This window comes from Siphateles boraxobius, unplaced genomic scaffold (genome assembly GCF_051911475.1).
Source record: "Siphateles boraxobius isolate OS27281-9 unplaced genomic scaffold, OSU_SipBor_1 86, whole genome shotgun sequence".
Taxonomy (NCBI): domain Eukaryota; kingdom Metazoa; phylum Chordata; class Actinopteri; order Cypriniformes; family Leuciscidae; genus Siphateles; species Siphateles boraxobius.
In genome coordinates this window covers 8,441,562-8,469,020 of record NW_027509215.1, presented here as the reverse complement: position 1 = coordinate 8,469,020, position 27,459 = coordinate 8,441,562, and the positions used below count along the sequence as shown (strand labels likewise).

Sequence of the window (27,459 nt, the reverse complement as noted above, 5' to 3'; positions counted from 1 at the left end):
AATATTGACGTCAATATTATTAAAATGATATATATGTGTGTGTGTGTGTGTGTGTGTGTGTGTGTGTGTGTGTGTGTGTGTGTGTGTGTGTGTGTGTGTGTGTGTGTGTGTGTGTGTGTGTGTGTGTGTGTGTGTGTGTGTGTGCACTTTCTGGTGCTTCTTGCATGGCAGTTAATAATGACAGATTTGTTTATTTCAATGAATATACAATATTTTAGTTTGATACATTTTTTATTTAAGCATTTTTTGAAAATGAAATTTCCAACTTAAACTCTAATAAATCTTGAATGTTTTGTAGCACAGACTTCAGTTTGGTCTCTTTTTTTTTTTTACACTTGGCAGATTATTGCTGAAGTAATTTTTTTTTCTTCCTTTTACTTTTTAAAGTTTATTTTGTTTTGATAAAAAAATATACAAAAATACTATTTTCAAATTTTATATGAGATATTTATTTTCCAAAACTCGTTTTACTCTAAAACTGTGAGAAAGTCAAAGCCACAAATCTAAACGAGTTGTGTTCTAAATTTTAGGTTAATAACTAAAAAAATATACTTTCATTAAGATTTTGTTTGGCCGCAGTACCAAACGCGTCCACTAGATGAAATTCGTTTAGCAATTCATTTCCAATGCGCTCATTTTTTACCACAAGGAGTACAAGTGTGACTATTTTTGATACCTTTTTGAATCATGCCCATGATTCGTGTGTGTTTCACATAGCAAGTGAAGTGCCAAAACCTTTATACCAAGTTTCTCATCATTTCGATGAAGTAAAAAATTCTAAAAAAACAAACCGGTCAAAATTGACAGAAGAGCACCAAGTGATTAAAGCAGAGGTTTTCCTATGTAAATATAACCATATTACATGAAAAGCCACAGCTGTCAAAGCTATCCGGAGATAACCAAGGCTTTAATCTCCTTTTTAACATTAAAACAGTCCAGTGAGAGATGTTTTTGGTCCAGTGAGAGTGCTGGAGTGCCTTTCCTTGTGAAAATGTGCAGTACGGATCAAAACAGAGGAAATGTTCACACATTGGATTTACCATGAAGTTTTCCATCCTGAAACAAGAATGACCTCAATGTGGTCAGAGATACCAGATCTTAAAAATCTGAACCACAAGGGTTTTGTGTCGGCCTGAAGTATTTATGGATATGGCTTCAGATTTATTATTTGAACTGTACTGGTGTTTGAGCACAAAGGAAATAGTGTGTAAACATTGTGTCTCTCCCTCTGACAAATCTCCCACCAGAACTACCACTGTGTCCCTAGATCCGTTTCAAAAACCTACTGTGTGTTTGCTATGCCTAAACTTAACTAAAAAATTGTGCCCGTTCTAAAATAACTTCTTTATGGCAAATGCAATCCCACAATGCATTAAATATATAATTATTAGATGCATTTTATTTCCAAATATTATTGATTAAAATATTTTATAATAATATAATATCAAAGTAAAATGGACTATTTTTGGTATATTTATGCTTATTTGAATATTTTGTTGTTAACTTGATGCCTGTGTAGTGTTTTCCAGATCCCTTATGAGAATATTTATTATGTTTTCTATGAGGGCAGCTCACTAGGTTTTGAAACCGTGTGTGTTTTAGAGGAAAGCCTATGAGACATTTCAGAATGAAGAGCAATTCTTCCCAGCTTGTATATCTTTATTTAATTTAATAAAATGTAATAAAACTGAATGGAAGAGAGCAAGTTGTCATAAAATATCACTTCCAATTATTTTATACCAGGTTATTAGATCAAAAACAACATCCCTGATTTATCTGATGCAACTAAATGAAACACTAGACAGCTGAGAGCAGTTTGTTCACTTGAATCATTTAATTCACACCATTGTTTCACAGTGATTCTTTTGGTTTCTTCTCACTCCACTCACAACCACTGCTGTTTATTAAAATCACACTGGTTTGTCATGAATTACGACACTCACCATCCTCTCACGCATGCAGGAACTTTGATGTTTCTGTTCAATTTGTGACTGTTTGGTACATGAAAACAACGGCAGATGTGTGTTAGTCATCAGTTAATATGTATTTGCATTTAATTTGTTGTATGTCTATATGGTTGTCTAAGCTTCAGTTTATGTGCTGCTGCTCAAAGTGAACTCTATAGACAAAACAGCTGAAAGAAAGTGTATTTAGCAGCTTGCAATATGCAACATTTCACATTTACCAGCATCATGCTGTCTTCAAGTCCTCCTGGGAAAATAAGTTTTATGTAAATGTTTAGTCATTTTGACTGGAACAAATGGATGCAGGTAATTTTATATATTTTCTCACTTTTTCCATCTACTCACAAAGCGAAAAAACAAAGACAAACTAAAAGTACAAAAGATGTGCATTAGTTATGCAACTTGACTTTGCTTTCAGCCACCAGTAAGTGTAATCTAGCACTTTTCCTCTAAAATCTGTCCAATACCAGTTGTCTTCTGCCGTGATATTTTCACTGACTCACGCTCAGAATTCAGGGCTCAAAAACAAAGGCGTTTCTCACTAGTAATTATGACGTGGTGTTGCTGTTTCCATGCGCTTACTCATTAATGCAGTGCTTGAAGGCAGCATATGCTTATTTTACATTATATTTATGCATATGAATCTTCACTCTTACAAATAAAGGGGTCATGACATGGATTTTTATCTTAATATGTTCCTTTAGGTTCATTTATAATGTATGCACAACATATATATATATATATGCAGAAAACTATTATTTCTGTTAATAGTCCAATAAACGTCCACTGTTATGATTAAACGTCATTGCATAGGAAGCAGTATCAACACCGACTCGCTATTGCACGTGAGTAAGTGTTTTGAAAACATTATCCATATAAAACCGTCATTTACAGACAAAGCTTTATGAGATGGTTTACTCACAGTTTGTGATGCAGCTGCTGTCAGATTCAATCCAGTTGCTGCTTAATCAAAAGTTTATTTGCAAACTCTCAATTACACTGTTGCTCTTATAGAAAACAAAATGCTCCAAACAAACATAAAATCCTCCGAACAAACATAAAATCCTCTGAAACCATCCAAAACGCCATTAAAATAAACCATCCACTTGTTCATGAGGCCGGGATCCTTCTGATGTCTGGATAGAGACGCAAAAGAGCTTATTTAAACTTGACCTTCCTTCATTCCTTCATTTACCCTGTTGTCGGCAGACTCAAGTGTGTGGAGTAAAGTGAACGCACATCTGTATTCAGCGTCAGTCATTATAATGGGCTCTATTTGCTTTTGACGCGACTTTCAAGTCCAGTTTAGGCAAGTTGCAGTGGGCGGGGCTTATAGTGCGATGATGTCTGGCTCTGGAGGCGGGCATATGCAAATATATTCACCCATGTGACGTCACGGATTCTCAAAATCAAAACGAGCTGTTTTTGGAGCTTGAATAAATAAATGCTTTGTTCATAATGAGGAGGACGTTTTAAGCTGTTCAATTTGCTGGATGTTTTTTGATTTCACATGTCATGACCCCTTTTAGACATTTGTTAGAAACTAACAAACATCAGCACACAAAGCACAGATTTAGTATTTCTTTACTGTAGAAATTAATCTGAATTAATTATGACCCTCTACATTAATTCTCTTGCATTTGACACCAGAGATCTGGATAGTTTATAAGGAAACAGTTGCGAATAGAATAGTGTCCTAATATATTTTTATTTATCAATACTACAAACATAAAAGCTAATTTTATACCTTCCTCCCTAATAAGCCATGAAACCGTAACAATTTGATATAATCTAGAAAGAGAACATACTGAAATAGCTCTGCCTTGATGCATGTCACTGATGTGTGTGTTTGCATGAAATTGATGTTGTCTCTCTTGAAAGTGCTGGGATTTTGAGACTGGTGTTGTGTGTTCTGCTGGGCTCCAGTTTCGTGAGCCGGCTCTGCCTGAGACGGGAATTTCTACCAGAGAGATTCAACTACGCCTGGACCATGACAGGAGGATCAGAGCTGGACCGGAGGAGAGAGACAGCTTCACTTCATCCATCCCTCAGGTACGTGCGGTTCACTTGGAGAAAGAAGATCAGAGCTGCAAGTGATCGATTCAAAGGCTCCTCACATATATATCAGATTTAGTTTATTATGGAGAGATAGACAATATACTAACCACTAGGTCATTCCAGCTTAACCCTGTAAAGCCTGACATAAGGAGTAAGTGATAAAAATCATCTAATATTTTGAAATGCAAGGTTATTGAAAATTTAGACAAAATGTTTTTTGTTGTTTTTTTATCTAAAAATAAGTTTGCGTATTGATTTTTGTTATTTATTTGTTTTATGCATGAGGCTTTTTTTGGCTCATATTGGATGATATACAGGTACTTCTCAAAAAATTAGCATATTGTGATAAAGTTCATTATTTTCCATAATGTAATGATAAAAATTAAACTTTCATATATTTTAGATTCATTGCACACCAACTGAAATATTTCAGGTCTTTTATTGTTTTAATACTGATGATTTTGGCATACAGCTCATGAAAACCCAAAATTCCTGTCTCAAAAAATTAGCATATTTCATCCGACCAATAAAAGAACTGTTTTTAATACAAAAAAAAAGTCAACCTTCAAATAATTATGTTCAGTTATGCACTCGGGAATCCTTTTGCAGAAATTACTGCTTCAATGCGGCGTGGCATGGAGGCAATCAGCCTGTGGCACTGCTGAGGTGTTATGGAGGCCCAGGATCCTTCAATAGCGGCCTTAAGCTCATCCAGAGTGTTGGGTCTTGCGTCTCTCAACTTTCTCTTCTCAATATCCCACATATTCTTTATGGGGTTCAGGTCAGGAGAGTTGGCAGGCCAATTGAGCACAGTAATACCATGGTCAGTAAACCATTTACCAGTGGTTTTGGCACTGTGAGCAAGTGCCAGGTCGTGCTGAAAAATGAAATCTTCATCTCCATAAAGCTTTTCAGCAGATGGAAGCATGAAGTGCTCCAAAATCTCCTGATAGCTAGCTGCATTGACCCTGCCCTTGATAAAACACAGTGGACCAACATCAGCAGCTGACATGGCACCCCAGACCATCACTGACTGTGGGTACTTGCCACTGGACTTCAGGCATTTTGGCATTTCCTTCTCTCCAGTCTTCCTCCAGACTCTGGCACCTTGATTTCCGAATGACATGCAAAACTGAGCAACAGTCCAGTGCTGCTTCTCTGTAGCCCAGGTCAGGCGCTTCTGCCGCTGTTTCTGGTTCAAAAGTGGCTTGACCTGGGGAATGCGGCACCTGTAGCCCATTTCCTGCACACGCCTGTGCACGGTGGCTCTGGATGTTTCTACTCCAGACTCAGTCCACTGCTTCCGCAGGTCCCCCAAGGTCTGGAATCGGTCCTTCTCCACAATCTTCCTCAGGGTCCGGTCATCTCTTCTCGTTGTGCAGCGTTTTTTGCCACACTTTTTCCTTCCCACAGACTTCCCACTGAGGTGCCTTGATACAGCACTCTGGGAACAGCCTATTTGTTCAGAAATTTCTTTCTGTGTCTTACCCTCTTGCTTGAGGGTGTCAATGATGGCCTTCTGGACAGCAGTCAGGTCGGCAGTCTTACCCATGATTGCGGTTTTGAGTAATGAAAGGCTGGGAGTTTTTAAAAGCCTCAGGAATCTTTTGCAGGTGTTTAGAGTTAATTAGTTGATTCAGATGATTAGGTTAATAGCTCGTTTAGAGACCCTTTTCATGATATGCTAATTTTTTGAGATAGGAATTTTGGGTTTTCATGAGCTGTATGCCAAAATCATCAGTATTAAAACAATAAAAGACCTGAAATATTTCAGTTGGTGTGCAATGAATCTAAAATATATGAAAGTTTAATTTTTATCATTACATTATGGAAAATAATGAACTTTATCACAATATGCTAATTTTTTGAGAAGGACCTGTAGTGCAAATATGGAGTTCACAATCCTAGGCCCAAACTGAGCAAAAATGTGCATGTTGCTTGATGCTGGTGCTGGTAATGTAATTTAATGAGATCTTAATAACAGCATATCAGACTACTGCCATAAAATGCATATAATTATCAGTCGTCACTCTATATCTGCTAATATGTCCAAGTAAGCTTACATTTAAATGCTTAGTTTTATAATCAAAGCTCGGTAGTTTTAAAATATATAATGTGATGAAATACAATGATGATCGAGAGATGAACAAATAAACCTTCCTCAAAAGCCTAATGATCATATTTGAGACTCACATTTGAACATGATTTTTCTAAAAACAAAAACTAAAAAAAATGAAGTATGGATAATCAAGTAAACTTGCTTCAGTCCAGTAAGGGTTCATCTTGAAATATTACTAACAATATAAAAGTAATTCCTAATCAGTAAAATCAGTGCAGATTTCACAGCAGAAAGACACGTGATCCACGAGCTGAAGGTGGACGCTTTTACAATCATACTAAAAGGCTTTTACTTTCTATAAAAGTCTAAACTATCAATCAGACGGCATGTAGTAGATTGTGTGCAACAGGTTTTGCACAATGATTTGATCCCGATGATCATTCAGAGGCCTTAGAAACGTGTGTATCAAATATGAGACAGTATGCTTTATATGGTTTACGTGGTTAAACTTGTAATTGTCAGCTTTATTGCTGCTCGTCTGGCTAGTTTCCCACATAAACCAGCTTGGACCAGCTTCTATACTTCCAAACTGCAAAATAAAAAGTAGATTCAGCTGTTTTTTCTAGGAGGATTCAATTTTCTTCTTGCCTTAAAAACATCTCATTACTCTATATGCAAGCATGCATCTATTATGTAGCATGTTAGCTCTAAAGAAATATTAATGATCAATAATAACTTGTTATAATTGATTATTAATATTTGGATCAGTTAATAGAATTAACTTAATGTTGTAAATTGGTATTACAATCAATAAACCTGTTTGTGCCTTGAACACCCAGTTAATTGTTTATTCTGAGTGTTAATTGTTTATTAATTCTACGAAATGTACATTTCCGGGGTATGGGAAATGTCTTTCTTACTTTACAGCAGCTCATTTGCATTTAAAGGGACAGACACAAAAACAGTGCGTTTTTGCTCACCCTCAAAAATGACACTTTTAAGATGCTATATAAAAATATCTGTGAGTATAAAAATATTGTACTAAGAGCAAGTAGTCAAAATCTATGATTAGGGACTCCAGTAAATGAGCTTGAGACACGGACAACTTTACGTGTGACATGAACAAGATTTGAATAACTAGACTAAACACTTAAAGTAAGACACGTGTCTTTCTGCTGTGAAATCTGCACAGATTTTACTGATTAGGAATAATTCTGAATGTTTTTCTTGCGAAGGAGGAGGACAGGAGGCGCGCAGAGGCACGGCGAGGACTCGAGCTACATGGACTTCAATCCCATGAGCCAACATGGCCGCAGGAAAGAGTGCAGCTGCAACAGGAAGTGAGGTTGTTCCGCCAGAATATAGTGATCGTGTTCATGAAGCTGCGCTGGATCCTCATGCACTGGAGGCTCGGTCGCAGGACAGACGGTGTGGATGAAGGTGCACATGCTGAGGTGATCCAGAATAACCCTAGTTGACCCTTAATTAACTGAGCTCAGACATAATTAAAGGGGTGGTTGATTATGATTTCACTTTTCTAACTTTAGTTAGTGTGTAATGTTGCTGTTTGAGCATAAACAACATCTGCAAAGTTACGACGCTCAAAGTTCAAAGCAAAGGGATATATTTTCTTTTAAAGCAATTGCTTTTTAAGGACTACAACAAACGGCTGGTAGGGACTACACGACATTCCTTCCGGGTTAGTGACGTCACAAACCCTTAAATTAACATAAACCCTACCCCCGTAACATGATTTATAGATTATCAAGACAGAATATGCTAATCAGTGACTAGAAGATAACTACACATAAGCTACATAAAATCATCAACTAACCACTCAGCTTCTTCTTGAGTCTCTCCGTCTTTCTGACTCAGGTTTGAACATAAAAGGCTCAAAGTTTTTGAAATTTTCAGTATATGTCTGTGTGAGGTAAAAGGACACAAGCTGTTGTAGCTCCGCCCCCTCTGCCGGGAGGTGCAGCTCATTTGCATTTAAAGGCACAGACACAAAACGGTGTGTTTTTGCTCACACTCAAAAAGTGACAACTTTAACATGCTATATAAAAATATCTGTGGGGTATTTTGAGCTAAAACTTCACATACACACTCTGGGGACATCAAAGACTTATTGTACATCTTGTGAAAAAGGCATTATACCACCCCTTTAACTGTCTGATATGCAAAAGATTCATGATGTGAAGATTGCATGATTGATGAGTACCTGCAAACATGTTGCTTCTGTTTAATGTCTCGTTTGTGGCAGTAGGTCTTCCGACAAACCATAATAGTTCAGTATTGGAACAGTGTGAATTAGTGTGAGCTTTTCATTTCACAGTCCATCTATCATATCTACAACAGCCGCTGTAAACAAATGATAGCAATGAAGCTCAAAAACATTTCCAGTACTGAAATATTAGACTGGATTTTTTTTTACAGCATGTCAATATATCATGGTTCCTGTAGTTCAAACTGTAGAGATGGCTCCTTCTTACTGACATGAAACCTCACAAGTGAATGATTTGTAATACACTGCATCACATCGACTCCATTAACATTCACTCACACACTCATGAATCTGATATTAGAATGTTTCAAAGCAATTAAATACACAAATATTGTGTGAAATAGTTCATTTTAATAAAATAAAAAAATTATCAATTCTGCATTAAAAAATAATTTATCGAACAATTCTTTAATTGTGTGTTTAAAAACTTGTTTTTTTTAAATGATATATTTATACTACCGTTTAAAAGTTTGGGCAATGCATTAACTAGTAATATGTATACCTTGAATGCAATGTAAGTCACTTTAGATAAAAGCATCTGACAAATGCATAAAAATGTACATGAGTATTAAAGTAATAAAGAGGATCAGGATTTACCCTACCCTACCATACCATACCATACCATACCATACCATACCATTCCATACCATACCATACCATTCCATACCATACCATACCATACCATACCATAAAAAAATATTAAAATAGTTATAATAATAATAAAATATAAAATCAAATAAATAAATAATATATATATTATTAAATTAAAAAACAAAATAGAATAAAAAATATAAAATAAAAATAAAATGTCAAATGTCAAATGAAAATATAAATAATATTAAATAAAAGTTTTAGGGTTTTTTATTAAAAAATATTTTATTTTATTTCGTTTTTATTTTATTTGTATTTCGTTTTATTTAGTTTTGATTAAACTTTAACTGTAAACATTTTCTGTGGTTTCTCTATTACTTGTTTCTTCAGTACGAACGATTGGAGAACATTCCAGAACTGGCCGTTATGATCGACCAGGGTGATGGAGAGATGGGAAGGGAAGACAAAGTGTGTGGCCAAATCACAGGAAGTGACCTCACAGAGCCCGGCCCTCTCCTGCTGTCTCCAGAGAGATTCCAGCACCAGAAACAGGTAAAATACATACCTGTCAAATATATGGAAAAATTATACAAGGGATTCATCTTAAAACAGGGGCGGGCCAAACTACGGCCCGCGGGCCACATACTGTTTCACTGTTTAATCCGGCCCGTTGAGTATTTAAAAAATTGTCTTAAAGATTGCATTCATTTAGCCTTCTTCCTACAATACTTTGAGTTATAAATTTGTGATTAAGCATAGGCTTCACAAATTCGTGTTCGCTTCAGTTATAATCAGATTCAGCGCTTTCTTCATCTTCAATCCGCAGCGGTGTCAATCCAAGTAGGCGGGCTTTATGTTCACAGTAGCTTCAGAGCGCGAATTTTAGCAGAGCGACTCGACGCGCTTCAGTTTCTATGTTCAGTGTACTGTCAAGTGCGAGATAAGATGCAAGTATTCTAAACTAAACATTTCATATTTGACAGTTTATTAGGTCATAAATGTTAAACAAATCACAAAAATAATCAGGCAAACTAATAAACGCAAATAGGACTATGTAACGTGACTCATGTATTGTAGCCTGTAGTGATGGATAAGAGGAGAGAGCAGGTATTGACAAATAATCTACTGCCAGCTAACTTGGGTTTAAAGCTATTTCTTATCCTTTTTTGGCCTTCAAACGTCTTGAAATGCAAATATCAGAGAAATAAAAATTTGAACCCCCAAACAACCTCAAAATTAGGACCTATTTGATTATAAAGTCCTGTATTAGGCATAAGATCAATCATGAATGTGTAGCCTATATTGTGAATGAATTTAATAAAGTTATTTACCTAGCTTTCCTAGTCGCTTTCAGTAAATTAATGCGTCTCAGAAAATGATTCATAGGCTAAAAATCAAACTATCAGTTGACCCATTTGTTTACTTTCTTCACTGACAGACAAAAATGAAAAGCCTATCAGAGAAAGCTCAGCTTTAGGAGGGGAAGAGACAGGGCAAGATAAAAACATAGAGAAAAAGAGTGAGATGTTGATAAGGAGAGAAAAATAATCGGCAATTTGTTTGACCTCAAAAAATCTTAAAATGCACATATGTGGAAATCAAAATTTTCTTGGGGGGAAACCTTCCAAAGGCTAGCCTAGCCTCACATTCAGGACCTCAGGGGTTATAAAACCCTGCCATATGCATGTTAATGAAACTAGTTAATAGTGAGCATTAGACCCCAAACTTTAGTGTTACTTTTTTAAAACCATACCTTCATTGGGGGTTGAGCCCCCCTAAAATGAAAATCCTAGAATCACCCCTGTCTGTAGCCTAAAAGATTAATTGTCAGAACGTTGTCAGTTGTTGAATGTCGCGCAGACGTTGCCACAACGTAAGTGTGTTTGCTGCTACTGAGCTGAATAAGATATTAATACATGTTTGGAAGAACTTGAGGTTGAGTAACTGATAACAGAATTTTTATTTTTGGGTGAACTATCCCTTTAAAAAGGTATTAACATGAGAAAAGCCATAATAATCTTCAGTGTTTTGACATGGTGGTTGTTGCTAATCATATTTTTCCCTTTATTTATTGAACAACCTATAGAAAAAAATTAAGAAATGTGTGTAGTGACCTTAAAATCTCTCTTCTTTGTTTTCTGGAGTAAATATTAAAGCAGTGTTAATGTTTCAGTAGCAGCAGTTTTAAGCAGTAAACGTTCTCTCAGCTCTAGTCTATTATTTAACCTCTCTAAGTGCAGGAGTTTGTAAACCACTTTAGTTTTACAAATCATTAAAAGCGGTCACATCGTCTTGTTTAGACGTATATGTGGCTTTTTCCCTATAGATCATTTTGCTTATGTATTTCTCAGTGTGCACATGGTTTTAACTGAATTTCCATTTCTGCTAAACATGCACTTTTGACGGAAATGCAATTGGCTCCATTGATGCTGTGGTTTTCTGCTGTGCTGACAAGCTTACATACAAACTAATGAGCACAGACATGTTCCTTAGTACCATACCGGTTTATTGAACTGTCACTCATATGCCATTACCAATAAAGTTTTATTTCTGCACCGCTGGCTTGACTAAACTCAAATGCAGTGTGTTTGGATGGAGCCGTTTTGCATTTCTGTTTTGTGCCACAGAAACTGCACACTTTAAGAGATTTTATATTAATGTGTCTCAGAACTTAGAGCTCACGGGTTTCATTTACACTAACCTTTAACACTAACATTTATCTCCTTTGGCTTGCTTAGTTGGGAACATTTAATATTCAACAATATTATTGATCTGCCTGCATTGACACCATTATATGAACTGAACTGAGCTGGACGATGATATCACTGTTCTCTCCAGAGCGGATATATATATAAATTAACTAAATTAATTTCTTTTTTACAACAAAAATGAACTTTCACTGCACTTACTTAAAGGTGCATTCTGTAATATTTCTGAGGATCTATTGACAGAAATGCAATATAAGATCCATAACTATGTTTTCAGTGGTGTATAAAGACCTTGCATAATGAACCGTTATGTTTTTATTACCTTAGAATGAGACATTTATACCTCCATAACCGCGGGCGCCCCCTTCTATGGAGGTCGACATATTGTGTGGTCATGTTTCTAGCGTAGCCGACAGCGAACACACAGCGCTACAGAGCGCGTTTCCTCACTACCTTGAAAAATAAGTTTTCAGTGGTGTATAAAGACTTACTTAATGAACCGTTATATTTGTATTACCTTAGAATGAGCAGTTTCTGTCTACACACACCGCGGGTTCACTTACATTGAAATGCGCCGACATGTTTCTACGGTGGCCCTAAACGGACAAACGCGTTTCGTTACTATGTTGCTCTTCGTGCAAGGAAGCAAGCTTAGTTCAGCGAATAAAACACTGACCCAATGATGAACAAGTAACAATAATATTCGCAATAAAAGTTTTACTGAATAATTAAGTAAACATAATTTCTTAATTTATCCTTGTAAAGAAACCTCATTGCTGAACTGCTACTCTCTGCTGTCTCAGACGATGACATATTTTCCTGTCGGCCACCGTAACTTTTGATGGTTGCTATTCGTAACCTCACCACTAGATGCCGTGTTGCTGACTCGTGATTAACTTTATCCCACATCTACTTAATTAATAATAAAAACACACAACTACTTAATTCTTTATTGGAAATGCATTTAACTACCCTTCACATGCTGAAAAGAAAAATCACGAATGAGACTTTAAAATCTCTTCTAAAATCTCACTTATTTGCCCTAGAAAGCAACTTAAAGTAACACCAGGTAACTTTTCAACCTTCATAATATATTTACAAGTCTCTTGTGAAGGTACATCGACTTACAATAGGTTGAATGACACGTCTGCCATAGCCTGACGGGGTCTGTAGCGTTTTTAATAAACTCGACTGCTTTACGGCATATACGTCACTTCCACCACCACCCCCACTTCCTTAAAATCGCAGGGCTGTCAAGTGTCACGCATTGAGCGTGACAGTCACTCATTTCGGTCTTTTGTCACTCTCTCCCGCCACACATTGTATTTCTCACGATGAAAAACTATTTGTAATATATTTAATATGCCGCAGCGCCCAAAACTCTGGTCGCGCTCCTCACACTGTGGAACAGGCATGAATTTCAACCGTGTCTCCTCTGGTGTTGTTCGTCTGGTGTTGTTCGTCTGGTGTTGTTAGCCAATCAGAAAATAGCACTATTGTATCTGGGTAACATTTAACGCAACAACCAATGACACCCCGTAGTCTGGGGTGTTTTTTTGTCTGCCTGACTATGTTACGGAAGCTATCTTATCCTTCATTTATCTTCATGAATCAGGTAATGATTATTTGTCATGCTTCAAGCTATAATGCAAATCGATTTGTAAAATTTGCAGATTTATTTATGGTAGCTTGATATTATAATATTGACGATATATGGTTATTATCTACCACTCAAACATTGCATTGAAGTATCATATAGATTCAGTAAAACGGTAACCAATAGACTAGGCTACTATAATGACACTGGCTTGTAAACGTCATCATCGCGATCATTTATCGTTAGAAAAAAAATAAAACCCATGAAATTATATCCATATGACATGCTGAAATAGTATATGCCACTGTACCTGGGATGAAGACATTTCACACAGGACGCAAGCAGAACACCTGCATGTGACCTCCTCCTACAGTGTTCAGGGCTATCATGGTTGTCAACAAATGCACGATGACAGAGTTTATGACAGTAGTAGAGGACAATACTGTTTCCCAAATGTAGGGGGACCCCGAGAGCAAAAGTTACCTGGTGTTACTTTAAAGCAGCCATATTATGACTTTTACAAGGTCTTGATTTAGTTTCCGGGTTCTACTTAACATCCTATGAGTTCTGTACTAGAAATCGAAATGATTTGTTCATCTCTCGAGTCTTCGGGTTCAGGTCCGAGTCTTTCGTTCTTCCTGTCAGTCCCATAGAGACTATGCATTGCGGTCGGTCCCGGAAAGAGAAATGATTAGTTCACCTCTCGAGTCTTCGGGTCTGATTCTTCTGAGTCTTTCGTTCTTTTGTCACGTGATGAACGAATGATTCGAACCCAAAGACTCAAAAGATGTACTAATCAATTCTGTATCCGGTAGTACCGACTGCATAGCTCAGCCTATGAGGCCGTCATGTGATGAACGAATGACTCGAACCCAAAGTCAATAGACTCGAAACGTGAACTAATCAATTCTGTATCCGTTACTACAGACTGCAAAGCTCAGTTTATGAGTATATGACACGGAATGAATGAACAGCTTCGGGAGGTGAGGTAAACTAACACACTGCATAGCCTGAAGACCAAGATAAATTAATTAATCGTTTCTGTTTCTCATAATTTGGCCTTTTCCTTGCATTGCAATTTTTTTCTTATTCTAAATGCGATCAACATTTGATGTGTTTGGGAAATTTGGCTAACACATTTTAAATACATTCTGCTGAAATGAACGAAATGACTCGGGGAAAAGATTCGTTCATTTTGATGAACGAGATTGAAAGATCCGAGAAAATGATCCGAACTTCCCACCACTACTGTTTAGTTCCTGTCTCTATGAAGCCCCTCCTTCTGAAAAGTGCAATGTACTCTGATTGGTCAGCTGGAGCAGTGTGTTATGATTGGTAAATCGGAAATGTCCCGCCCCTTACCATAACCGTAAGTTTCAACACACTGCTAACTAACTCAACCAGGCCCCGCCCCTTTAGTTAGCATTTGCCTTGGGCAGGAATTATTTAAATGAGGAATATTAAGATGTGTTCGTTCCCGGAAAAAACTCAAGACCACAATGGAGGCGTTTCAGGGAGTTCAGAAACACTGACACTGATATAGAGAAGAACTCCCGCTGGAGGGACTCTGTAACTTTGCAAAGCTTTTTTAATGCTGAAACAGCAACATTAGACTAAAGCAGATGTGTAGCTCCTCTCTTCCCAGTCTGTCAGTAACGCTCTGTTTAGTTCCTGTCTCTATGAAGCCCCTCCTTCTAAAAAGCACACTGTGCTCTGATTGGTCGGCTGGAGCAGTTCGTTGTGATTGGTCAATCGTAAATGACACGCCTCTTTCCAGAACCGCGAGTTTCAACACACTACTAACTAACTCAACCAGGCCTGCCCCTTTATTCTGCGTATAAATTATTTAAATGAGGAATATTGTGACGTGTTCGTTCCCGAAAGAAAACTCAAGACTACAATGGAGGCGTTTCAGGGAGTTCAGAAACACTGACACTGATATAGAAAATAACTCCCGCTGGAGGGACTCTGTAACTTTGCAGAGATTTTTCATGCTCAAACAGCAACATTACAGTCCTCTGTGTTTATCTGTGTCTATCTCCAGGCAGGTGAGAGTCTCCGAGTGCTACACGCTCTTCGCTCTCTCCTGGAGGAGTTCAGGGCGGAGCTTCGGGAGGAGGCGCAGCGGCGCTGGCAGATGCAGCAGACACTGGCCAATGAGAGAGCGGCGTGGGAGATACAGCGCGCTGAGATGAGGAGTCACGTAACCAAGGTGCAGAAACAACACTTACATCACAGCAGAATCACCTGTGAACGACTGTACAGCACACCTGCATGATCAGGGCTCAGGCATGAAACCTCAGAAAGCTTCGTCTTCCTCGTATACAGTCTTTATCAACTCCGTTAACAATCACTCACGCACTCAACCGGTGGATATTAGAATGCTAAGCAAATAAATACACTCAAATGTTATGGGAAATAGTTCATTTTTATTAGCTCAGAATTTTTGATCAATTCTCCATTGAAATATAAATACATACATAATTCATAATAATTAATAATTCATTTTATATATATATATATATATATATATATATATATATATATATATATATATATATTCTGCATATTTAAAATTGTGTATATTTTATATGCATATTCCCATATGCAGAAGTGATCAAAAATATGATTTAAAATAAAAATGAATTTAATACTTGTATTTAAAGATACGTTCAATTGATCAAAAGTTAAATTTATTGATAATACTCATTATAAGAAATGTTTCTTGAGCAGCAAATCATCATATTACAATGATTTCTGAAGGATCATGTGACACTGAAGACTGGAGTAATAATGCTGAAAATTCAGCTTTGCATTTTCAATAAATTACATTAATACATTTTAATATATTTTTTAATAAAATAGATTCAAATAGAAAAACAGTTCTTTTAAATTGTTCTATTTCACAATATAACTGTTTTACTCTATTTTTGATCAAGTAAATGCAACATTGGTGAGCGTAAGAGTCTTCTTTCAAAAACATTAAAAAAACGAACCCAATCCCAAACTTTTGAACATTCGATTATTTAGCATTTTTCAGCCATTTATCAATTTGATCAAAGTCTAAGATGACTTTATGAAATGTCAAATTAGTAAAATTTCTTTATATCTTAACCAGACATAAATCTTATGCTTAGACGTTAAGCATCTGCAGTGCCATGGGTTGTCTTTCAGCTTACAGTGACTTGCTTACAGTGGCTGTTTCGGTGTCGTGTAAGTTAGGGAGCATCTTTAAATAGCCAGCTATATTTAGTGCACTTCGGCCGTCAAACACACTCATGGCCTATTAAAAGGAAGCAGATGTCAGAGATGTTCATTCAGACAGCGGATAGATTGAGGAACATCTGGCTAGACGTGAGGGAGGTGTGTTTGGACTTTACTGCACTAATCATAAAGGCAATCTGGCACACTTAAACACGACTCTTCTTAGCCAAATATATAGGCTAGTCTGTGCGTAATTGTGTTTTTTAAGGCTGTTCAGAATACTTTTTGTTAGATTGTTGTCATATGATGTCGGCAGTGTTGAGAAAGTTCACTTTCTACATGAACTAGTTCAAAGTTCAGTTCACAATTTTTTTTCCATATCTTCACCTTCCTAAAATAATTGCCTAAGTCATTTTTTGACAATTTTTTTTTTTGCATAAGTCATCTCTACTCATGATGCTGGCCACCTTCGGTAAAATCGCCCACTTCCTCAGTTGAACAGATCATGCAATTCTACCCCTATAGTATAATGGCTTATGTCAAGTGTGTGACTTAGGCCGTTTTATTTTGCCTAAGTCAAAAGGCAATGAGACAGTTTTACAAGTTTTTTAAGATGGCAGGTGCATCAAAAAGATCGAAAAGCTACTCAACCTCTGTTATTTCCATGATTCAGGGCTCACCTCCTACTGGTAAGTGATGAGGTTTACTATAATATAGGCTAGACTATAAATATTGCATAAAAATATTGTTTTTTGTCTTTTTAGTCAGCATTTTAGTCAAGAAAAATAGCTAAGTCAAGCTAGCACTAGGCTTTCTTTTAGGCCTAACTCTTTTCTGTATTTTTAAACAATATTTCATCTACAGTTTTTATCTAATTTTTTCCTCATTACATGATCTAATTAAGAAAGTTGTGATGTGTAGGCTACAATCTGTTTGGTTGTAAAATGTAGCTATTACCTGAATGAAATGAAATCGAATGTATCGTCCTCGAATGTATTTATTGTTGACAGAGTTGTACATTTAAAATTGCCTAAGTGACAAAGGCATGTTCAAAAATCTGCCTAAGTCATTTATTCCCGTTACGTTACATAATTGACATGCATTGTTATTAGTATGTCAATAGTCATCTTATGCCATAACGTTTTTGAGTGACATTATCAATAAATATCATATATTCAATTATTGGTTAAGTTTTTTGTGTTTTCTGAGAAACCTGAAAAAATGACTTAGGCAATTATTTTAGGAAGGTGACGATACGTTGCTGCAAACTATTATTTTTCAAAATTATTGCCACAGCCCATATAGAACCACAGACAGCAATTATTTTATGGGCGGGCAAAGTTTGCACAGAAATGTAAGATTTTTCCCATCCTCACCGACCTTGTCATAAAACTTGTTTAAATGATCGTACGACGCCTCCCTGCTGCTTTTTGTTTTGATGACGCATGTGGCGGTGCGACACTGGTGCTGGTGTTGCCGGATTGGGTGTTTTTCCGCTACATATTAAGGCTTGTTTACGGTGTGTTTTAGCCAGTTTTCGCCTGAAAGGCTCTATAGAAATCTGGCACCCTATTGAACAAAGTTAAACTGAGAGCTGCCGTTCACAGACACCAGAATGAACGAGTTCACAGTAACGTTCATCAGGCAGTAATACAGTACGTTCAGTTCACGTTCAACCAAAATATGAAGGCATTGAGGCACAACACTGGATGTCGATATGTTGCATGTTTAATTCAGCAAGTGGTATCCTATTATCATATTTGTAAATAAATCTGGTTATTTTGCATTTTTTGTAAATTTTTAGCATCAACTGCTGGCAATCTGAATAAATAATGAGTCAGGAAGTAGGCTAGATGTTACAAAACACGACTGCAATTACGGTTAATTTGTCACACTGTACATCGAAGCTCAAGTCTAGTGCATTGCATTGTGGGATACAGTGCCAATCTCTAGGTATGATGAAGGGAATGTGATGATGTGGGATATTTTAATCCCAAAGGCCAAGGGAACTTTATCAGGATGCATATTATCCTGGATTCATGAAATAACTGGCCTTTAAAAAAAAATCTGCCTGTCTCTATGGGAATTTAACATAGGGGTGTCCTGACTTACGCAACCTGTATTTTAAGGAAGAACATTTATTTATTTACGATACATTATTCATTCACAAAGAAAATTGGTGTCCTTAAAGGTTGGATTTTCCCTCATTTTTAAATTAAGGCAATAAGATCAATTTCCAAAAGATGATTTTTTATTCCTCTTTTTAGTCAACTTTAGCATGGGTGTGTTCACTTATGCTAGGCAGTGTACATAAAGTTTGCATTATGTGCATGCTTTGTAAAGCTATATGAGAAATATTGTATTCCAAACACACACACTATGCAAGCATTAATGCTCTTCTTCATGTCTCTGCTGCTGTGCATGCAGCTGAAGGAGGTCAGAGGTGAGTCTGCAGGCCCAGATGAAGATGAAGATGAAGATGCAGGTGTTGCAGACGCGACTCAACAGGAACGGGAGGAACAGCGCCGTCTACTGGCCGACAGTCACAGCATGGCACTGGAGCTGCGCTGGAAACTGCAGCATGGAGAAAAGCGCTGGACCCGCGAGAGGAATGATCTACTGGAGCGCTTCGAAAAAGAGAGGCAGGAATGGGACCGCAGCTTACGGGATATGCACCACAAGATGGAAAAGGTCTGGGGTGTAATTCCTACTTCTTTTGCTTAAATATTTCAATACCTTAAAAGCGGTATGTAAAATGGCAGACAAGACATGTCAATGCGTTCAATGCTGGAAAGTAACACTAAATAGTTCATTTATTTGAGTAACATAATAACATGAAACTATATTGGAAGACTCCCGTGAGAATCGCTCAGGTTTCATTAACTTCAGTGCCCAAATAGGGGTTTGTGAAGAAAAACGCAAGAGGTTTTTGAGTTGATGAAAGGCTATTCATTAAATTGAATGTGAAATCAAAATAAATAAATGTGGCTTCACAATTATTCGAAATAAAACTGAAATTGTAATATAGTTTAGTGTGATTTACAAATCAAAGGCTGTGATTTAATGAAGTACTGTATGTAGTCTGTTGCGCTGCGTGTTTCAGAGTGAAGAGCGGCACTGCATGTTTTCAGCATCTCATAGTGCCTCAGTTCACAGTAAATGCTGCTTCTCATTAACCATGCAGTAAGTTTAACATGCATTTTGGGAATGCAATGTGTGATAGGCTCACTTTATTTATACATTCACACAATCTATCTCTCTCACTCTATATATATATATACAGTATATATATAAATATATAATATATATATATATATATATATATATATATATATATATATATATATATATATATATAGTGTTGGGAAAGTTCACTTTCTACATGAACTAGTTCAAAGTTCAGTTCACAAATTTTAGTTCATAGTTCTTTTTTTCCATATGTTGCTGCAAGCTATTATTTTTCAAAATTATTGCCACAGCCCATATAGAACCGGAGACAGCAATTATTTTATCGGCGGGCAAAGTTTGCACAGAAATGTAAGATTTTTCCCATCCTCACCGACCTTTTCATAAAACTAGTTTAAATGATCATACGACGCCTCTCTGCTGCTTTTTGTTTTGATGACGCATGAACGAAGTTAAACTGAGAGCTGCCGTTTCACAGACACCAGAATGAACGAGTTCACAGTAACGTTCATCAGGCAGTAATACAGTACGTTCAGTTCACGTTCGCCCAAAATATGAACGAGTTCATGAACTGTCGTTTAATGAACGCGTTCAGGCACAACACTGTATGCATGTATAAACAATCAACATAAATTAACACTATAAAATATGAAATAATTTATCTGTTTACTTGCATGTCATGTGGCCATTAATGAACATCAGAGAGCCATGACCATGCAAAAGTGATGTAAAATAGTTTAAATATTAACTTTAAATCTCATGGGGTACCTCGAGTAAATATTTCACATCAGCTGACTAAAAAATTTGTGAACCCCTGCTAGACAGTAGGCAGCAAGACAGCTCACTAGGTCTTGACACAGAGCTGATATCTCCTCTCCTCCATCCCAGATGCAGAGAGATATTGTTCATTCAGCAGAAGGAGGTGCAGCGCATGTCTTCTCCCCTCAGGAGAGCCCGTGTAAGGCTCCTCGATCCCCACGCTCACCCTGCACCGCTGCACACATGCGCTCACACTCGGACTCAGAGGCCACTCTGGAGGATAAGAGGGTGGCCGGCAGAACCAGACCCGAGGAGGGACACCGGCCCCCGGAGAGCCTGTTTCTGGACGCCCTCTCACTGGACCCCTTGAGCGAGGCCGAGGTGCCGCCTCCATCACGTCTGGACAGCGAAAAGAGATTCTCCCATCTGAACGAAGTAAGACATCAGTTCACACTGCACGATGAGGCACATTTCATATCATTCATTTTTATTTTTTTTTATTTTTTTTAAAGGTATATAATGTCAGTCAAGGTTTCCCATCAGGCCCTGTCCACACGGAGACGGATTTAGCTGTATACGTACACATTTTGTATCGTATTGGCGTTTCGTCCAGACGGATCCGGCGTTTTGGGACACTGAAACCGCAATTTTTTGAAACCGGGTCCCAGAGTGGATAAATCTGAAACCGACACCCATGCGCTTTCGTGTGTACGGCCAATCCGTACATTTTGTGAAACGATGATGTCATCACACCACGTGTCAGCATTAGATACACACCGCTACGTCACACGTAACAGCAACAACAATGGCGGACTATATGGTTGTGATCGTGCTGCAGAAGCTACTGAGCCTATTAGCTTTACTAAAGCAAAATCTTTTGCTCCTATGCTACTACGGTGAGCAGTCTTCGTCTTCACCTTGCTGTTGTGTTGGGTTCGTATAGAGCGCGCAAGGTTATGCCGTAGACAGTAAAAGAAATGGACACAGCGAGCCCCTTGATTTCAACTGAGAAACATGAAGCCCAATTAGAAGCGCTCACTTCCTGATGGCTGAGCGACTGCGCAGGCTCAAACTGCGCTTGACGACGTAGATGTGACGTGAGCAACCTGTCTGACAGTTGTAAATCTTCTTGTAGCTGTGCCACATACCAAATTATTTCCAATTCCTCAAAAACGTTGTTGAAATATTTTGTCCCGTTGCTTTTATGGACTCTCTATCTCTGGGCTTCTCCCTTGACTTTATGCCTCTATGCCCCCCCGATTGCCTCATAGACAGTAAAAGATTGCCTGCGAGCTTCTCCTCCTGTCTACAAAAGCCTTTTTTTACAAAAAACGGCCATCTACGGGGCCATAACGTAAAATACAAAGTAATGGAGACTTTTATACATTGTCGTATTTCTCTAGAAATAAACAATGGACAAATTAAGTCTTTGGACGCCTCAGATGTAAAGTTATTCGCTGTCAAAGTGACGCCAAAATGAATGGGAGTCAATGGAATGCTAACAGCAGATGAAGTTCTGCTACAGTGGCGGCGCCCAGGGAGGCTTCAGTTTCCGGCTGATAGATTCAAATAGAGGTCTCTCCAGACGGTAATAGGAGTTACCAAATCAGGGGGCGAGGCCATAAACAGAGGGGCGTTTTCAACCGCGTTACCTGATTTGCCCACGTCACAGTGTGGGTAGGTCTTAGGGGTGGGGTCGGGAGAAGGGCATCATTTTCATTGCATGATTTATAAACACCCACCAGTTTGAAAACACCCACAAATTTAGAAACGCCCACTTTTGTTCCGCAGAGACCTCCTACTCGATGGATTACCCCCTTGGGTTATGCACATGCTTCAAATCTTCTTCTCCATGTTTAGTGTATCTCTGTGGCAGAATTACAGCGCCACATACTGGTCTGGCATGTATACCACATCGTTTTTAAGTTGTTTTCAGTGGTTTCGTGTGTACGCATATATTTCTTGAGACGACGGCGTGTTTACGAAAAAAAAAATTAGAACGAGGGAAAAAAAAAAGATCGGATAGGGAAGCTCTGGCTTCGTGTGGATGTGGCCTCAGTCATTCTAGTCATTCTTAGTTCATTCTAGCATCCTGTTTCAATAGGAAATACATCAACATGAAGTTTGAGTTTGAAGTTTCTTAAAGTTTGAGTTTATTTAGTAAAGTCTTTTATTCAAAAGATCAATAAAAAATAAGATCAAAGGACATATTTTCCTGATAAGACCCCCTTTTAAAACCTTGCTGATAGCATTAAAGATGAATAATATACTGATATATATATTATCCCCCCCCCATTATTTCATAAAAAAGCTCTGATAATGTTTTAACTGTGTTGTTGTTTAGGCACTGAATGAGATTTCTGAGAGTGGGGATTCTGCCATTTACCCTGAGGAAGAGAAGAGCAGCGGCAGCCTACTCAGGTACTGTGTGTGTGTGTGTGTGTGTGTGTGTGTGTGTGTGTGTGTGTGTGTGTGTGTGTGTGTGTGTGTGTGTGTGTGTGTGTGTGTGTGTGTGTGTGTGTGTGTGTGTGTGTGTGTGCTAAATGAGGAAAGTTTTTGCTCTTCTCTTGGGAATATAGAAGTCAATAGCAAAGCTTGACATAAATGAACCTCTGGCCTCTAGATATGGCTTGAGTCCCTTCTGTAAGTCTGATCACTTAGTAACAGCCTCACACCTTTTCTCAAAAATACAAATTATATGACGTGTCATTCATCTCCATAGTACAAATAGTTAGATGCCAAAGTCTACTCTAGTGTAGGGGTTAAGGGTGAGTAATGGATTTGGTCATATTCCAAAGTATGAATAGTAAAGGTGATGCTGGTCTTAGAAAACACTGCTAATTTGCTTATTTTATGTGTTGTGGGAATACAAAATCTCAGAAATATATAAATACGAATGTGTGTGTTTTTATGTACGAGTCCAGTTATTGATCCAATGTCCATTTATCATTGTCCTTTTCAAACGTCTCTCAATGTTGTTTCGTTTACTGCTAATAAGCTTCAGTGTGTTTTCCTGACTGTCCAACTTTGAAACTGTACGGATAAATCGATCTCCCTTTGCCCTTGTTTGAGTGTCAGTTAGCAACTATGTTTAGACTGTGATGTTGTTGCTGGTTCGGCAACCTCTCAGGAGAATTACAAATGGAAAGGAACAGTTTAATCTCAGGAAGCTGAAGATTAAACTTCCCAGCAATAAAGAAAGATAACTTCATCAGTCCATTGTTATTGTTCTAATAATGATACTCCTCCTTTGGGGCTGACACATCAAACACGGCATGCTGTTTACCGAGATAGTATCATCAACATGCTCCTTATTATTGGTTAAACGGATCACAAAACCCCCGGTTCGGATCACATTGAGGTTTTTGATGTACGTGTGGCAAATGTAACTTAGCTTTCCATTTATTCCAAGTACTTCGATACCACAGTAAAAACTAGCCTAACTGATGACATTTAAACATTATTAAAGACAAGTGAAAAGTCAGTAAAAAAAAGATAATAAACTAATTATAAGTATAGATATAATACAACCAAATTACAAATAAAGTGTGTACATAAAGTGTGTACATATTCAAGTGAGTTGATGGTAAAACTTAGCAATTAAAGCAGAACTAAGTAACTTTTTTACCTTAACCGAACAGCTTTGGAGTCATTGTAATGTTTATATTACTGATTTCGTGTTGAATGGTGGTCGTCTCGCACCCCCCTGGTGCCTGTGAGCCGCAAAACCACCCTTGCAACTTTGGGCCGCTGTCCTCTGTGTTAGGAAGTATCGTGTGATATCAGGTCTCGCGAGGTAACGAATTGCTTTACGGCACTGCACGCGTACACGCCCCCATCCAGGATTCGGCTAGCTATAAGAACAACTATCGTCCCATGGCAAAGCTGGCATATAAGAAGCAGAAAGGTAGGAAAGCATTGTCGGAGGAACAGAGAAAGAGGAAATGGCAGACTGACCGAGCGAGGAGTCAGACACGAGTAAACATCGGACCTGCGTTTTCAGAATGGCGAAAAAAACCCGAAGAAAGCGCGGTCGGAAGAGTCTAGAAAAAGGTAACGAGAATCTGACAGCACGAGGAACCGGACAAGAGTCCTACTCGCTCAGTCTTTCACTGTTAAAGTTGATTCCTGCGATTATCATGAGAACATTTGTCAATATCTCACATAATTATCAGGACATAAATAAGCCTACATGTTGTAAATAGTGTAAATGAGCGCAATTTGCAAACTATTATGATAAATTGCAATAATCATGTCTAACAACATCATAACGGACATTGTTACGAAATCAGGGCTCTCAAGTGTCACGCATTGAGCGTGACAGTCACTCATTTCGGTCTTTTGTCATGCTCTCCCGCCACACATTGTATTTCTCACGCTGAAAAACTATTTGTAATCTATTTAATATGCCAAAACTCTGGCCGCGCCGCTCTCACTGTGGAACCGGCAGGAATCAAGCGCGTCTCCTCTGGTGTTGTTCGTCGAGCTACACAATAGCCGATCTGAAAATAGCACTATTGTATCTGGGTAAGATTTAACGCAACAATCAATGACAAAAATGTATCTGTCGGCTGGATGTCACTCTTGCCTGTCTTCAAAACTTGAGAGCCCTGCGAAATAATGCGACGTACATGATACACTTTATTGGTGTCATCTGGCATTTAGGCTCAGGTAAGCCTAACGCGGTAAGCTGCTTTATTATTATGAAGTGCAGAGGCCGTGAGTGCAGTTAGCTCTGCCTGAGTGGTGTTTACGACAGTAACGTTAAATACAAGTACTCTGCAACAACTCTAGGGATCGCTGTTTGACAAAAACAGAAATCCTGCATAGTGCCGCTTTAATCCATGAAACACACGCGTGCCAAACCATCCAGATCACAAATCAACTACGATCCTTTTAACCCCTACTCCTTATGGAGTCATTCCTTTGTTCTGTCACATGTTCCCAGAATCCAATGTTCCCCAGTTTCCAGGGTCCCCATGTTAATGAATCCCAGATAATGAACATAATAAAGGGTCCCCCGGGTTATGGTTAGGGGAACATAGGGTTAACCCTGCAAACATAGATATTTACCCCTCCTGACACTAAGACAATTCCAAAAGGGTGGCAGCGCCATTGCGTTGTTTAATAAGATACTTTGTTTGAGCATTGCACCAATGCCATAATGCATTGCTTTAAGCTGAGTGAAAAATAATCCAAGAAGCCCGACGAGTCAAAAATAGTGTCAGGTATAATGTTTAATAACAGCATTGTAACTTTTTTACCGTTTTTGCCTCCGTAGGGCGAAGTCAGTTTGCTCCATGAGCGACTTCCAGCGTTTAATGGACAGCTCCCCCTTCCTACCAGATAAGAGCAAGCATGGCGAACATATACGGGACGATGTGACCCCTCCCCTTTCACCGGATGACCTCAAATACATTGAGGAGTTTAATAGTAAGGGTTGGGATCTGCCCACCAGCTCCCTGGCCTCTTGTCCCATTCCGGGCCCAGTTATGCCCTCTCCGGGGATGGAGGCCTGGGCAGAATCCCGAAGGGCCGAGTCGACTTCAGAAGCATTCCAGCCAGCCTCCTGGTTCCTGACCACCAGCGCCACCTTGACCACCAACACCATAAGTAGCCCTGAGTACTGCCAAATGCTCCCGCTCAGGGTGACCCAGGGGGGAGACCAGTTTGGGGTGCATGTCCTCCACAGTCCCGGTCGAGGGGAGCGATCAGCTCCAAGCACCTCCGAACAGGAGTACATGTTCTCCAAAGTGTCTCAAGTAAAGGCAGGGGAGGTTGTAGGAGGTGCAGAAGAGGTGTTTGGAGGAACGTGGCCATGTGAGATTAGGAGTCATTTGGAGGCAGGACTTAGACCTGAAGAACGTCCATTGATTTGCCCTGCGGTTGGATTTACCTCATCATTAGAGCTGGAGCTGTCTCGTAATCTGAGTGACGACATGAAGGAAAAGGCATTTGCTTTGCGATCATCCGCATCTGGATCCAGCCCTCCGGAAAGGCTGCTACGGGACATGGCGTGCCAGACGAATGGTTTTACCACACGGGGGACACAAACCACCCAGACTATCAGCGTGGGACTGCAAACTGAGGCTCTTCGCACCATCACAAGCAGTCCTCACCGGTGTCTAACGCCCAAAGGAGGCTCTACTCCCATTTCATCCCCTTCAAGGAGCCTTAGGAAAATGCAGTACTCGCCAGTCGTACAGGCTAAGTTTGAACGCCCGTGTTGTTCTCCGAAATACGGCTCACCCAAGCTCCAAAGGAAACCCTCAAACGCTGGCAAAGCAGAGCAACCTGTCGGCCAGACTCGTGCTCCCACTCCAACAACCACTTCCCAGCAGCAAAAAGGCAACAATGAATCCGCTTGGGCTCGTTCCACGACGACTAGAGACAGTCCCGTTCACACCACCATCAACGACGGACTCTCCAGCCTCTTCAACATCATCGACCACACGCCCGTCGCTTACGACACCATGCAGAAGTTCAACAAGTCCCCTAGCCGCTCTCGTCCCACTGAAGCAGCGCCAACAGATCCCAAATCTCCCGGTGTTTGTGCTGCACAGGGGCCTTTAAGAAACTCTCGGGGCCGGTCCCCAAGCCCCGTTCAGCTCATTGTAGAGACGCAGGGCGAGAAAACCCCTGAGGGGATTAGCATCAGACAGGACCTGTCCGCTCCTCCGGGATACACGCTAGCGGAGAACGCTGCACGGATCTTGAATAAGAAACTACTGGAGCAGAGCTTCAGAGAGGAGAGGAGGCTTTCCGCTTCATCCGCAACTGCTCCCAACAGAACCGGAGACACAGAGAAACCTGGATGTCTTGAGGTAATGGAGAGGTTTATTTCATTGCTTGGAGGTTGCTCTTTTATAGCTCAGGAGACATAAAATCAACATGAAATTACAAATTTACCATATTTATTTTTTAAGGCAAGATACTACAGGAAGTTTTTTTCATGCATCTGTCAATTATGCTAGTGGAAAGAAAACATCCAAAATACACTTTGTAACTGTATCTTTTAGAGCTCTTTATCTATTTGCGTCTGTAGATTT

General features: G+C 38.9%; 1 protein-coding gene across 6 annotated transcripts in view; it reads left to right on the top strand.

Annotated features, from left to right (window-relative positions):
* Nucleotides 1-27,459, top strand: part of mtcl1 (microtubule crosslinking factor 1) — a 96,841-nt gene that overhangs the window by 62,436 nt on the left and 6,946 nt on the right. For 4 of the 6 annotated variants that reach the window (XM_077222100.1, XM_077222103.1, XM_077222106.1 and 1 more), the window contains 8 exons: nt 3,891-4,016; nt 7,317-7,535; nt 9,347-9,508; nt 15,306-15,473; nt 18,893-19,156; nt 20,540-20,845; nt 22,755-22,831; nt 25,692-27,234. In XM_077222100.1, the coding sequence (XP_077078215.1) occupies nt 3,891-4,016; nt 7,317-7,535; nt 9,347-9,508; nt 15,306-15,473; nt 18,893-19,156; nt 20,540-20,845; nt 22,755-22,831; nt 25,692-27,234 (2,865 nt within the window). Of the gene's footprint in view, nt 1-3,845; nt 4,017-7,316; nt 7,536-9,346; nt 9,509-15,305; nt 15,474-18,892; nt 19,157-20,539; nt 20,846-22,754; nt 22,832-25,691; nt 27,246-27,459 lie in introns of all 6 variants that reach the window. The other 2 variants (XM_077222105.1, XM_077222101.1) reach the window with 2 other exon arrangements.